This window comes from Sceloporus undulatus, chromosome 6, assembly GCF_019175285.1.
Source record: "Sceloporus undulatus isolate JIND9_A2432 ecotype Alabama chromosome 6, SceUnd_v1.1, whole genome shotgun sequence".
Lineage (NCBI taxonomy): Eukaryota > Metazoa > Chordata > Lepidosauria > Squamata > Phrynosomatidae > Sceloporus > Sceloporus undulatus.
Window position 1 is genome coordinate 72,180,603 of NC_056527.1, and position 15,758 is coordinate 72,196,360.

General features: G+C 40.8%; 2 protein-coding genes across 3 annotated transcripts in view; both read left to right on the forward strand.

Annotated features, from left to right (window-relative positions):
- LOC121933114 overlaps positions 1-7,945 on the forward strand; it is a 43,232-nt gene extending 35,287 nt beyond the window's left edge. Inside the window, exons 15-17 of the mRNA XM_042472418.1 lie at positions 2,284-2,371; positions 6,367-6,777; positions 7,535-7,945. Of these exons, the coding sequence (XP_042328352.1) occupies positions 2,284-2,371; positions 6,367-6,777; positions 7,535-7,614 (579 nt within the window). The 3' untranslated portion in view covers positions 7,615-7,945. The remainder of the gene's footprint in view (positions 1-2,283; positions 2,372-6,366; positions 6,778-7,534) is intronic.
- Positions 7,946-15,547: 7,602 nt separating this feature from the next.
- TEX10 (testis expressed 10) overlaps positions 15,548-15,758 on the forward strand; it is a 70,406-nt gene continuing 70,195 nt past the window's right edge. The window contains exon 1 of one of the 2 annotated variants that reach the window (XM_042473272.1): positions 15,548-15,690. The gene's annotated coding sequence lies outside the window, so the exon portion shown is untranslated. Of the gene's footprint in view, positions 15,736-15,758 lie in introns of both variants that reach the window. The other variant, XM_042473269.1, reaches the window with a different exon arrangement.

Below are 15,758 nucleotides of genomic sequence, written 5' to 3' on the forward strand. Positions count from 1 at the left end.
TATATTTCTTTGTGGAAAGATTAGATAACACCTAAAATGTTCAGTTAGCAGTTTGTGTGCAAGATGGAAGAAAATGTTTTTTCATAAACTTTTAATAAAATTATCCTGTTTTGTATTGTGGTCTTGTTCAGTACTATTGGCTAGTCATCCTTTCTGAGTTTTTTTATCCTTGAAATACGTAATAATGTTCAGGTTTTGGGGAACCACCTGCATTAAAAATATTATGTGTATATTTTTAAAATGTTTATTGTTTAAAAATTATCCCCTCTTGTGGAACCCCTAGTTCTCCTGAACCCCAGGGTCCCAGAGAACCCTGGTTGAGAAACTGGGTTTCTTACTGGCTTAAAATGTTTAAAACTTCAATTGTTAAAGCAGGGGTGCACAGAAGGTGTACCTGGATTTACTAGTGTAAAGATTTCTTAGTCCCAGTATTTTAACAGTATCATTACAATATGATTCTCTAAACTTGTCTTTAATTATATAACTGAAATGAAGAAAGCTTGGGGTAACCAGGGACAAATACTTGTGCAGAAATATTGCATGAATTCCTTCTGGCACTGAAAACAAATCCCAGGGTCTTCTAGTTTATGTCCTTTGTGCATTTTCTGATACAGTGGTACCCCGGGATACGAAATACCCACGTTACGAAATTTCCGGGATACGAAAAAATCCCATAGGAAATAACTGTTCCGGGTTACGAAGGTTTTTTCGGGTTACGAAAAATTTTTTGGTGCTTTTCGGCGCTATTTCACACGAAATCGCGGCTTTTCCCCATTAGCGCCTATGGCTTTTTCGCCTTACGAAGTATTCCGGGTTACGAAAGCGGCGGCGGAACGAATTAATTTCGTAACCCGGGGTACCACTGTATTAATATTTCATCAGATGAAAGTATATGGTTTTCATTAATCCAGGTGTCTGCATGTAGCATCTTCTCCAACAACAAGATATTAATAGTTCTACTCAAGTCTTCATTTGCAAACTCATAAGTAGCAAAAGGTATCAAGGAAGAAAAACCAGAGGCTAAGATTGGAACAAACATTCTCCAAAGATTTTGTAGATTATATATGGATTGGGCATAATACATTTTTGATTTGTACTAAATCAATTCCCATAGATCTGTGGTGGCAAACCTATGGCACGTGTGCCCTCTCTGGCACGCAAACCCGTTTTGGAGGGCTCATAGAGAACAGGAGAGTGGGAAGGGACAGGTAAAGGCATGGCAGAGTAGGGAGGGGGAGAGAAACTCTGAAGAGGCAGCTAAAGGCCCAAGAGGGTAATGGAGAAGAGGAGGAACAGATATGCACCTGTTTCTCTTCTTAGCCCCCTGCCCTCTGAGGCTTTTAGCTGTCTCCCACCCCCTGGAAGTCCCGCTTCCCCCCTCCGGAAATTCTACCCCCCTGCACCAGGTATTACCCAGTACCAGAACGCCTTTGAGTTTGGGCACTTGGTCCCTAAAAGGTTTGCCATCACTCCCATAGATATTTATTATATACAGTGGGTCCTTGGTATCTGCTGGAGTTTGGTTCCAGGACCTCCTGTGGATATCAGCATCTGTGGATGCTCAAGCCCCATTAAATACAATGGCATAGTAAAATATATAAAATATATGCCTTATATAAAATGGCAAGATCAAGGTTTGTTTTTTGGAATTTATACTTATTAAAAATATTTTCAAGCTGTGGATGGTAGAATCCATGGATAAAAACTCAGTGGATACAGAGGACCAACTGTATATGTTGTTCCATTATTCCAAATTTCTATTCTTTAATTTGAGCTATTTTTATTATTTTATAATAATTAGGTTTGCATGGAACCCCCCAACTTCCTTTTGTTTTCTGATAAAGGGTTTCATCAGATGTTTTATGAATCTTATTATCCCGTATAAATTTGATAATTTTCTGCTGCCAGTTTTTCAGCTGGCTATTTTGAATTGCTCCTCTTCAACTTATTCTGAATTGCAAAAGGTAATGTCATGTGCAGAAAAATTACTCTTGGGAGAACCACCATATTTATACCTTCTGTTCTTCCCAGCCAAGATAGTGGATATCTTTTCCAGTTGCTTAGATCTTTTTCCTTTTGTGATATTAATAAGCTACAGTTATGGTCTTTCATTTTTCTTAAATTGGGTTGAACCCTTTTGGAAAGAGGTTTTGGTGCTAGAGGTTTGGTTTTTAAAACAACAACAGCAACAACACCTTATATTATACACTATCACACTTGAAATACATAGTTTATTGCATTCTAAGTATTTGCTAAAATAACTTGCATTTTGTATACTTGTAGAACTCTTTTGAATCAAACCCAGAAGAAAATGTTGATCCATCAGAACAGTCAAGGATGACTTCTGGGAGAAGAGATGAACCTGACATTGGTAAGAGCAAGGTAGCAGCTGAGGATTTGAGATGATAGCGGCTTGTGCTGTGAAACATCATCCAGTGTCTGGCAGACAAAGTCCAATGACAAAGGGCTAAGAGGTTATTGTTTTTGATACAGGCTTGACACATTTAATTAATGGTGAATGCTGTCGGTGTGTACTTTCCAAGTCATTTCTGACTTGTGGTAACCCTAAGATGAACCTATCATAGGATTTTCTTCGCAAGTTTTTAAAGACGGAGTTACCATTGCCTCTCTCTTAGGGTGAGAGAGTGTGACTTGCACAAGGTCACCCAGTGGATTTACACGGCTGAGCTGCAATTTGATCCCCAGTCTCCAAAATCATGGTCCAGTTTTTTTTCACCTCCCCCAATATATGGCCACTAAGGACGGGAGCGCGGCTTTGGCGCAGCTTCTGGCCTCTTAAGATTCATGTGCCATTTAAAAAGCATATCTCCAAAGTGACATGAAGCAGCTTTATTTTGGCCTGTCCATAAAAAAACAGACAGTAAATGTAATTTGATGTAAAAAAAACAACAACCAGATATTTAATCTCCAATTAAATCTGAAGGAAGATATTAGTATCAAATTTTGAAAAAGTCAAAATACTGACAGCAATAGTGGCCTAGCACAAAGACAGAAACAAGAGTTTTAAAAACCTCCGTTGTCTCTGTTTTTAAAAAAGTGGAAAATTTCAACCCTCATTAAGGGTTATCTCCACTGCCCTGATTTTACAGTTTGTTTAGATCAGAGATGGGAATTATGTAGTTCACCAGATTATATTGGCCTGCAAGTCGTGTTGTTCCTTAGCATTGATTGTGGTGCCTAGGGCTGCTGGAACTTTCAGTACAAGAACTCCTGGAGGGCTAAATTATTTCAGTCTCTTGAGCTAGATGATCTACACAATGTGCGCCCTTTGAAATAGTGTGTGTGTTTTCAGCAACAACCTGCTGTGAATAGTTTATCCAGTACTTTGCAGTTAAAATCACTTGGAATTAGATGGTATTGTCTGATGGTTGTAAAGTTGCTTTACAAATTGCTTACCCAGTTATTAATAGATACCTATCTGTTTATGCATTCCAAGGATGTGGACAGGATCCTTGGGGTGTGTATGCTGGATGTGTGTTTTTACTAGCTTTAAGAGCAACAGGAGGGAGGTAGGAATTGCCTGACTAGGGCCCGAAGCAGATGAGCCAACTGGAACTGCAGTGACTACTTGGGCCCAGACCCTATCCAGGCTGCTGCTGCTGGCGGACTAATTCCCTCCGGAGGGAAGCCGCAGCTGCCAAATTGCGTGGCTTCCCTCCAGAGGAAAAAGAACCTGGAAAAACGGGTTCTTCTTGCACTGCAGGGTGGACGTCACAAGTGCGCCAATGCCCATGTACACGGGACACTGCCATTGTTATGCCGCCATGCTGTGCTAGGATTAGGGACCGTGCAGTTGCCACACAGTCCCTAACCCTTAAATCAGTGCCAGCATGGCACATTTGGGCGGTCTGTACCGCGTCTTAGTCACTGCAAAGAACGGATTATATCCGTTCCTTTTTGGTCCGGTTCTTTGGCTCCGGGATGGCTTCGGGCTGCGCTTGGGGCATGGGGCATGTAAATGCTGTGGTCCCAATGCGACCTGAAGCCATGTCATTTTACCCATGTGTTTTGGGCATAAATGGAGTAATAACTGCCTTCTACAAGAAGAAAATAGTCCATTATGCCTGAGAGGCAAATGTTAGAGAATTGTTTTTAATCAACTCCCCCCCCCCAAAAAAAAAAAAAAAACTCTTTCACTCTTGATAATTATGGCCCGATTCCATTTTTCAGTTTCTGGCCAAACCCTAGAATGTGCTATGGACTCTTGGCTCCAGGGGTTTAGAAAGAAGGTAGATTATCCAGATCCATTTCATTCTGGCATTGAACAGTCAGCCCTCCTCATAGGCAAACTTGCCTTCCACGGCTTTGGGCTTACGCGGAAGGCAAGCTCCATTAAAAGTAATGAGGCGCGTACCCACGTCATGTGCCCCGTGCGTCACTGCGTGCATGCGCCTAATTCTTTCCTATGGGGCTTGAGCATACGCAATTTTTCCCATACGCGGGGGAGTCCAGAATGGATTCCTCGCGTATAGAGAGGGCAGACTGTAAATGCTTATGGTAATCTGCTAGATTACCTATTCCAGGAACAGGATAGTGGGGACTTTGGCACTACTGATAACTTTCAACAATTAAGCCATGGTACCCCTTTGTACTGCCACACTGGGATGGGGCTTGGAGGGCTTGTTTTATAATGGCTTCAGTTCTTCCTGGGGGAATATTTTACATACAACAGCTGGGAGATTTTATCTGAAGGTTTGAGATTTGGTATTATCAATATGCTGATGATACCCAACTCTTCTCCATCTAAATCTGAGGAACTTGTTTTAGTACTAAACTTAGGTCTGGTGTTATTAATGGACTCAGCAAAGGCGAACAAATAAAAGCTTCATGTAGACAAGGCACAGGTCCTCTTGATCAGGGACGTAGCCAAGTGGGGGGTTCTTGGGGTCCGGACCCCCCCTTCCATTAGAAAAATGAATGGTGTTTGCTGCTGCGCCGCCGCACTCAAGCCCCATTATAATGGTGGCACTTAGTCTGGACCCCCCCTTCCCAAAATCCTAGCTACGTCCCTGTCTTGATCAATACACACTGGATAATGGCAAGCAACAAAGAATTTCAGGACAAAATCAGCATGTGCTTTATGTTACATACTTTCAAGTTGTTTCTGACTCATGGCAACCCCAAAGCTATATCAGAGGTTTTCTTCAAAAGATTTTTTGAGGGGGGGGTTGCCTTTGCTTCCCTCTGAGCCTGAGAGAGTGTGACTTGCCCAAGGTCACCCAGTGGGTTTCCATGCGCAAATAGGGAACCAAACTCTGATGTCCTGAGTTGTAGCTCAACTCAAACCACTGCACCACACTGGCTCTCTTTATAGTTTATAGCAAACCTTTTGCTTGTATAGATCATGCAAAACTGTAGCTTGCTCTTAAAGAAATGGGTGTGCCCCAACATTTTGATGTCCTGATGCATAACCTGTCCTCAAGAGAAGAGGTCAGGATAGAATATGGAGAAATAGAATGTTTTCCAATTAGTAAGGGGATCAGGTAAGGTTGCATTTTATCACCCTGTCTGTTATTATTATTATTATTATTAACCTTTATTTATAAAGCGCTGTAAGTTTACACATTACACGCTGTAAGTCTGTTCAAATTGTATGCTGAACATATAAAGCAGGATTAGACTTGGAGAAAGAAACATGAACAATTTAAGATATGCAGATTACACCATACGACTAGATCAAAGTACTGAAGACTTGGCGTGACCATTGAAAATCAAGGAAGAAAATTTAAGAAAATAAAAATAATGGCCACAACTGATTTACATAAGTAGACCATAAAGACACTGAAATAGTTGGTGATTTTTCATACTTTGGTTCAGTCATTAAACGGAATGGAGACTGCAATCAACAAAGATTATCTTTATTAAAATTCTTCAATGTCTTTTTAGCTTTTTCAAATACGTTTGCACCTCGTAGCAGCTGGTCGTTTAGTCTCCAGTTGAAAGACTAATCAGAAAGCATTATCTTTTGTTTTAAATTATTTGACTGGTACAGTAAATTAAAATTTTGTATATTTTTATATGTTTCTTTTTGTATTTATGTATTCGTTTTAATTTTTGCAAGCACTTGGAATTCCAGTTTTGGACTTTAATTTATGATGTTAGATCCACTGCACTGTGCTTGGTGCCTCCAACATTTGACATTAAACACATGTACTTTGAATTAGTAAATCACTTTGAGGGGGACATGGTCTGCTGCGTGTCTAAATTTCCCCCCTTACATAGAAAGAAGTGCTTAAATTAATGAAGGGCATCTTTGAAAATTGAATTTAATTGAGACATGTAACTTTTCAAGTATGCTTTTCCTTCTGTTCTTAATAAAATTATCATGCTGTCTTTTTCCTAAAGGTTTTTCTGAAAAGCAATCTCCTGCTCAATACTCATATGAAGATATGGGAACAGTGTTGAATGTGAATCCACCAAATAAGCGAAAAGCATCACTGCTATGTGTAAATGACAAAGCTATGCATTGTAAACGTGGGACTTTTGTGTCCACATTTGTAGAAGTACCCAATGAACATGCTTCTCCTGATGAAATGCAAGATACCCCTTCTTCTCAAGAATGTTTACCAAATTTTGAATCAGACAAAAATTCTTCATTTCCAAATCTGTCAGAGGCATCCACTGGCTCTCTTCCTGGACCATCAGTATCAGAGAGTCGTATTATTGCAAATTTTTTCAGCAGTATAAAAAATATGGAAGCTGATGAAGTTGCTGCCACCTTGCACAAAATAGCCTCATCAAACCCATCATTCAGTGGTAATTTGTTTTTCTGTAGTATTTCATGTGTATGTGTGTCCTCACTGTCATGCTTTTTAGGTACTAAAATGAAATTCAGTATAAAGCTAGCCATCAAAATTCAGTAGATGGAGGCAAACCTGGATTAAATTTCTAGTACCTACTAGTGGTGAGTCATAAAACATCTTTCGTAGTCACGGTTAAAGGCATAGAAAATGAACGTGCAGTTGTTTCTCCCTGAGTCCTCCCCTATTTTAACCATGAATAAAGATAATTGGTGTCACCATTTCAGAATAGTATGCAACAGTAAAGAGTTCTGTTACTAAAGGCTTTGGAATAGCTTGTAAGAACGGGTAAATTGAATGTTGGCATAGCTATTAACCAGTGTTGATTGCAGATGAGTACACTATCCCTCATCCATCCTCAGCAGTTCGCGGTAAGTGTATCTGCCTGGATCCTAAAAATTTGTCTACTTTACAATAGCTCCAAAATATTTAATGTTTAAAAAGCAGATGTTTCTTGTTTAGCCAGAAGAAATTACTGGTAAAAATGAACAAGTTCTGGGTGACAAGTTTTATATCAAAGCCATCTTATCATAACTGTGAAGTGGTATACAAGTCATTCCTCTCATACCTTTACATACATTTCTCAAGCCATGCTTTCCTCAAACTTTCTTTAATTGACAATACTTATGATAGTGTTGGAATAACCTGCATATAAGTTGGAATTTGTACATTTGTTTAATAACTTGGCTCTCCCTATTTTCTCTTATATCAAGGAATGGATGTTGAAAATGTGATAAAGATCCTGACTGAAAATGGGATCCTTATATCTAAGAAGACCACCAGCACAAATTGAAGAAAAATGGTTAGTTATTAGTGATGCTGTAATTTTGTACAGATTGTGGAGATAATAGTGCAATTCATCTGTGTTGTAAAACTTAATGGCTGAGTATTTTTTGTCATCTGCTTATTATTTCTGTTCATCATTTAAAATAATATGATCATTTTGCCTCTGGATGTTGCTCTCATTTATATTGTGACCTTTATTTGAGCTGAAGATAGATGCTGTTGAAATAGTTATCAGTTCTCTGTTTTATCTTTTTGGTTTTGATTATTTTTTGTTACTAACATTTAAGATTGTATTAAGGTGCACCAAAAAAGGTGTATAAATATTTTAATGAATACAACTTTGCATTTCATGTTGTTTGTCATTCAGTGCTCACACAGCATAACCACATACACTCAATAAGAAATTAAAAGAACAATAAGAATGTGTAAGAATCATTTATTGGTTAGTCCAAAGACCATTGCATAGAAACCGTCCACATTTTCATACAATTGTAAGATCATAATTAAAATTATATAAAATATATGCCTAAGCTTAAAATAAATGTGTATTAAAAGAGGTCACATTGTAGTAAGAAAGAAATAGTAATAGTTAACCTTTGTTGTCATAACATGAGCATTTTGTGCGCTCATATCTTCAGGTTTCTATGGTCTAATCTGCACTATAGAAATAATGCACTTTGACTCTGCTTTAACTGCTATGGCTCAATATTGTGGAATTCTAGGATTTGTAGTTTTGGAGTTCCACAGCATTCAGCCATGGCAGTTAAAGGAATGCCAAACTGCATTATTTCTGCAATGTGAATGCAGCCTATAACAGTTAACCAAGATGGTCTCCAGAAACCTTTGTCTATGTCTGGCAGTCTTAGCCGCAAATGCTACGACCCTCCAAATCACTCATTGATTTATTGATTGTAATACAAAACTAAGCTTCCTTACTTACCTGGAAGACAATTTCATTGTCCAAAAGATGGAAGAGGCAACAAGGGGATCAGCCATTTTAGATCTGATCATAGCCAACAGGGATGACCTAGTTAATGGGGTGCAAGTGGTGGGATGCTTAGGTGGAAGTGATCATGTACTCCTGGAATTTGTTATACAGTGGAAGCAGAAACTAGGCATAGTCAGACAGGCATTCTAGACTTTAGGAGAGCTGATTTCAATAAACCTAGGAAAATACTGGGGTCAGTAATAGTAAAAGAGAAGGAAGTTCAGGATGGATGGGAGTTTCTCAAAAGGGAGATACTGAAGGCACAATTTCCAACTATTCCAATGAGAAGGAAAAATGGGAGGTGTCTCAAGAAATCAGGATGGATGACTAAGCAACTTTCAACTGAGCTAAGTTTCAAATGGGGAACATATAAGAAATGGAAAAGGGGGAAAATAACTAAGGAGGAATTCAAGCAAATAGCTAGCATATGTCAGAAAACCAAAAGCACAGAATGAGCTCAGGCTTGCTAGAGAGGTTAAGAACAGTAAAAAGGGCTTTTGGGGGTATGTCCACAGCAAAAGGAAGAAAAAGGAAATGGTAGGGGCACTGCGCAGAGAAGTTGCTGAAATGCTAACAGGACAGAGAAAAGGCAGAATTACTCAACACCTTCTTTGCCCCAGTCGTCTCAGAAAAGGAAAAGAGTGCTGGTCTAGGACCACATGAACTACATCTGAGGGTATTAAAAGAACTGGCAAATGTAATCTCAGAGCCATTGGCAATAATCTTTGAGAACTCCTGGAGAACAGGAAAAGTCCCAACAGAATGGAGGAGGGAAAACATTGTCCCCATTTTATAAATAAATAAATAAAACTTTTATTTCTATCCCACTTTTTGTTAGAAACAATCAAAGCAGCTTACAAGAGTTAAAATACATCCATATATACAAAATATCCCCCTTAAAAGACAAATAGTATAGAATTTAAAATTACATAACAATTAAAACCAATAAAAGTGGCAGAGTCATAAGATATATGTGGGGGGGGGGATCACCACATTGCCGAGTAGTTTATTCTGGAAAGGCCTGCCGGAAGAGATTTTCAAAAGGAAAAAAGAGCACCCCAACAATTTTAGTCTAGTTAGTCTGACATCATTACCAGAAAAGATTCTAGAGCAGATCATTAAACAGAGAGTCTGTGATCATTTAGAAAGCAATGCCATTATCTTAAAAAGTCAACATGGGTTTCTGAGAAACAAGTCATGCCAGACAAATCCTTTTTTGATAAATATTACCAGTTTGGTAGACAAAGGGAATGCTGTAGATATAGCATATCCCAATTTCAGTAAGGCCTTTGACAAGGTTCCGCATCACATTCTTGCAAACAAGCTTGTAAAATGTGGGTTAGAGAAGGCAACTGTTACATGTATTGTAACTGGTTAATCGGCCCAAAGGGTGAACAACTGGCTCTGTAGATGGTGCCACCAATAACGTTGGATTCTTGAACCATGGCCTGCAGTTTCAGGAGGGGAAACTTCTGGCAAGTGATGGGTTGTACTTCACACCAGTTGGCAGAAACATTTTTTGCCAACAGTCTCAAAAAAATTGATCAGGAGGGCTATAAACTGAGTTATGTGTTGGGAGAGTATTATGGAGGAGTTCATCAAGGGCTGAAGATAATAGCCAAACATTATAGAAAGAACAAGGCAAATAGTGCAGGGACCTAACAGTGAGAGGGATAAGAACTTTACATAGGCAGAAATGGGGGGATGTCTTAGAAGTCTCTACACTAATGCAAAGTGCATGGGAAATAAACAAGATGAACTTAAACTAGCACAGCAAAGCAAATACAATATACTAGACATCATGAAACCTGGTGGAATGAATGTCATGATTGGAATATAATAATAGATGGGTATAACTTTTTAAAGAGAAATAGGCCAAACAGGAAAGGAGTAGTAGTAGCATTATATGTCAGTGATATTTACGCCTGTGAAGGGATCCAGGACTTTAATCCTGGAAGCCAGTTGGAGAGCATCTGGATAAAAGTTAAAGGGAAGGGAAACAATAGGGATGTTATTGTGGGAGTCTACTACAGACTCCCAATTGAGACTGAGAAATTGGATTATGCCTTTCTAGAACAGATGGCCACACACTCATAAAGGAGAGATTTATTAGTGATGACTGGTTTCAGCAATGCTCATATTTGCTGTAAACCAACCCCAGCAAAAAAGGTAAGATCCTGCACATTCCTCACTTGTCTGGCAGACGATTTCAGAGTCCAAAAAGTGGAAGAGGCAACAAGGAGATCTGATCCTAACCAACAGGAGAGCCATAAAGAAAAGCCCTCCTCCTGACCACCATCTTGAGGGGAGAGAAGCAAGCAAGAAACAACAGGCCTCTGCCTGCCAAGAAGAAGAGCCCTCCTCCTGACCACCATCTTGAGGGGAGAGAAGCAGAGTCATGATGTGTTATGTATTGTTAATCTGATATTGGAAACCACTTTGATCGTCCACGGGAAAGCGGTATACAAATAAAGCTTATTACTGTATTATTATTATTATTATTATTATTATTATTAATGGGGTGTAAGTGGCGGGATCCTTGGGTGGGCATCATTGTGTTCTCCTGGAATTTGTTATACAGTCAAAAGGGGAAGTCAAGCATAACCAGACATGTATTCTAGACTTTAGGAAAGCTGATTTCAGTAAATGTAGGGAAATACTAGGTGTCATCCCATGATTAGGAATACTTAAAGAGAAGGGAGTTCAGTACAGATAGTTTTTTTTCTTTCCAAAAGGGAGATATTGAAAGCACAATTTCAAACAATTCCAATGAGAAGGAAAAATGGGAGGTGTCTCAAGAAATCAGGATGAACTTTCCACTGAGCAAAAGGGACATAAGAAATGGAAAAAACCAGGGAAATCACCAAAGAGGAATTCAAACAAATAGCTAGCATATATACAGGTAAAGTCAGAAAAGCTAAAGCAAAGATTGAGTTCAGGCTTGCTAGAGAGGTTAAGAACAATGAAAAGAGCTTTTTTGTTTATACCCATAGCAAAAGGAAAAAGAAGGAAATGGTAGGGCCACTGCATGGAGAAGATGGCAAAATGCTAACAGAAGACAGAGAAAAGGCAGAATTACTCAACACTTTCTTTGCCTCAGTCTTCTCAGAAAAGGCAAAGGGTGCTCAACCTGAGGATAATGGAGCAGAGGACATAATAGGGGGAATTCAGCACAAAATAAGTAAAGAGATAGTACAGGAATACCTGTTTAACCTAAATGAATTTAAGTCTCCAGGACCAGATGAGCTACATCCAAGGGTATTAAAAGAACTGGCAAATGTAATATAGGAGCCATTGGCAATAATCTTTGAAAAGTCCTGGAGAACAGGAAAAGTCCCAGCAGACTGGCGGAGGGCAAACATTGTCCCTATCTTCAAAAAGGGGAAGAAAGAGGATCCCAACAATTATCGTCCAGTTAGTCTGACATCAGTACTAGGAAAGATTCTGGAGCAGATCATTAAACAGAGAGTCTGTGAACATCTAGAAGGCAATGCCATAATCACAAAAAGTCAACATGGGTTTCAGAGAAACAAGTCATGCCAGACAAACCTGATCTCTTTCTTTGATAAAATTACCAGCTTGGTAGATGAAGGGAATGCTGTGGATATAGTATATCTTGATTTCAGGCCTTTGACAGGGTTCCCCATGACATTCTCGCAAACAAGCTTGTAAAATGTGGGCTGGACAAGGCAACTGTTAAGTGGATTTGTAATTGGTTGACCGGCCGAACCCAAAGGGTGCTCAACAATGGCACCTTTTCATCCTGGAGAGAAGTGACCAGTGGGGTCCCACAGGGCTCTGTCCTGGGCCCAGTGCTATTCAACATCTTTATCAATGACTTGGAGGAAAAAATTGGGGGAATATTTATCAAATTTGCAGATGACACCAAATTAGGAGGAAAAGCTAATACCCCAGAAGACAGGATCAAAATTGAAAAAATGACCTGAATAGACTAGAAAGCTGGGCCACAGCTAACAGAATGAACTTCAACAGGGAGAAATGTAAGGTACTGCACTTAGGGCGAAAAAATGAAATGCACAGATATAGGATGGGAGACGCCTGGCTTAAGGAGACAACATGTGAAAGGGATCTAGGAGTCCAAGTAGACCACAAGCTGAACATGAGTCAACAGTGCGATGTGGCAGCTAAAAAGGCCAATGCGATTTTAGGCTGCATCAATAGAAGTATAGTGTCTAGATCAAGGGAAGTAATAATGCCACTATATTCTGCTCTGGTCAGGCCCCACCTGGAATATTGTGTCCAGTTCTGGGCACCACAATTCAAAAGGATGTTGAGAAACTGGAGTGTGTCCAAAGGAGGGCGACTAAAATGGTGAAAGGTCTGGAAACCTTGCCCTATGAGGAACAACTCAGGGAGCTGGGGATGTTTAGCCTGGAGAAGAGAAGGTTAAGAGGTGATATGATGGCCCTATTTAAATACACTGGTACCCCGGGATACGAATGCGCCGCCTTACGAAATTTCCGGGTTACGAAAAAAATCCATTCAAAAAAACTGTTCCGGCTTACGAACGTTTTTTCGGGTTACGAAAAATTTTTGGTGCTTTTCGGCGCTATTTCACACGAAATCGCGGCTTTTCCCCATTAGCGCCTATGGCTTTTTCGGCTTACGAAGTATTCCGGGTTACGAAAGCGGCGGCGGAACGAATTAATTTCGTAACCCGGGGTACCCCTGTACTTGAAGGGATGTCATATTGAGGAGGGAGCAAGCTTGTTTTCTGCTGCTCCAAAGACTAGGACCCGGAGCAATGGATGCAAGCTCCAGGAAAAGAGACTCCACCTCAACATTAGGAGGAACTTTCCGACAGTAAGGGCTGTTCGACAGTGGAACAAACTCCCTTGGAGTGTAGTGGAGGCTCCCTCCTTGGAGGTCTTCAAACGGAGGCTGGATGGCCCTCTGTCAGTGATGCTTTGATCTGGATTTCCTGCATGGCAGGGGGTTGGACTGGATGGCCCTAGTGGTCTCTTCCAACTCTATGATTCTATGACAGTGTAATGCTTAGTCTAAATTTTGTTAGCCGCCGTGAATCCCTGTACCGGGAAGAAGGCAGGATATAAATAATTAGCATAATAATAATAATAATAATAATGGTAAGAAACAATAGCAATGGGGAAAATTGAAGATTTTACTAGCATTCTCTCTTCCTCTCATTTTCTACCTTCTCATGGAGTTTTACCCACACGTCTTCACAAGTGTGTTCATCCTCTGGCTGCCACTGATCAGAATGAAGTTGATGCTTTTTCCCCTGAAAAAAAAATCGAAACCAGTTAATGATGGATGTCTGAGAAGCTAGATAGCAGCACTCCAGGTTTTAAAGAATCTCTAAGCATCGAGTTCTTTACTTGCGATTTGTGAATTGCAGTGCAATACCCATCCCAAGTATACATCTGCCAATAGAGCCACCTGAGTTATCTTTTGAGAAAGTGGATAGTCATGGGGCATACTAAAATAAATGACAGTATTTGCCCAAAGAGAAACCATGCTTCCCATAAAGAATCATTGGAGAATACTTGCCCATAGCAGGTATTCGCTCATGATTTTCTATGAGCAAGTATCATTTCTCTATGGGCAAGTATCCTCCAATGTTTCCCTATGGGCAAGTACTGTCATTTGTTTCAGTGCGTCCCGTCACAGACTGCTTATTTTTACTTGCCTGGAAACCTGTTTTGCCACCTGATAAAACTGGTCAATGTTGCCTATAGCTGGGATCCAGGGTGCACCCACCCTATGACATATTAATATCCATAGTGCATATGGGTTTTGTACTTTACAATCCAGTCTAATAAAATTAAATGGTCTTCAATAAAAAGGTGCATGTAATAATAATAATAATAATAATAAAAACTTTATTTATACACTGCTTTTCCGTAGCGATCAAAGCGGTTCACACTGCTGTCAAATACACATAAAGTCAAATATTCCGAACCTGGTACAAAGGCAGCCCCATGTAGAGCGCATTACAGACATCCAAGCGAGAGGTGACCAGTGCGTCTACTACTGTTTCAAGGTCCTTTCTGTCCAGAACCTGGTACCAAGCACTCCTGGCCATCGCATCCACCTGAGATGACAACTGCAGAGATGAGTCCAGGAGTACTCTCAAACTGCAAACTTTGTCCATGAAGGGGAGCTTAACCCCGTCCAGGACAGGATGGCACATTTCCCCCTCTGGATCTGGGGTACCTATCCCGAGTCCCTCTGTTCTCTCTGGATTCAGCTTGAGTTTGTTTTCCCCTGACCCCAGGCAGGGGTAGAATATATTAGTCGGCCTTCTTATACATGGATTTCTTATACACAGATTCAATCATCCACGGTTTGAAAATGTTCCATAAAGTATAAATTTCAAAGATCAAGCCTTGATTTTCCATTTTCATGAGGGACACCGTTTTGCCATGTCTTTGTATTTAAAGGCACCTGAGCATCCATGGATTTTGTTCTCCTCCTCGGAGGAGGAGGAGGAGGATCTTGGAACCAAACCCAGCAGATAACAAGGCTCCACTGTACTGTACTTTTTATTAGCATCCCCCTCCTTTCCAGCCACTGCAGAAACTCACCTGAGGGCAGTGGCCCCCAAACTTTGCTCTTTAAGGGATTTTGGACTCCAGTTCCCAGAATCCCTGACTATTGTCCAACATGGCTGAGGATTCTGGGATCTGAAGTCCAAACTCTCTTAAAGGGCACCAATGCCTTCACACCACAAGAAGAAGAAGAGGCCAAACGCAGCGGTCCCAAACCCTTTAAGTGATCGTGGACTTCAGCTCCCAGAAGCCTCAGTCATGTTGGCCAATAGTCTGGGATTCTGGGAGCTGGAGTCCAAAATCCCTGGGGACCATTGAGCTGAAGGAAAGCCATCAACAAAACTACCCGCTCTCCAGTCTCGCGAAAGCCCCACAGCGAGATTTCCGGCCTCATGCTCCCGCGAGATCTCAAAGTCTCGCGGGAGACGCCCCAATCCCATGCCTGTCTTGCCGCTTTACCTGTGTCCTCGCGAGACTGGACGTTTCCGAAGGGAGCGCGTAGTTCGGCCTGTCTGGAGCGGCGGTGTGCCGCTGGAAGAGGAGACGGGGCCCTCGGCGGCTGTTGGGTGGCGTAGGCCCTCCCCTCAGACCCAAAGAGAGCAAGGCGGTGGGTTGCCAACCGTCCCCTTC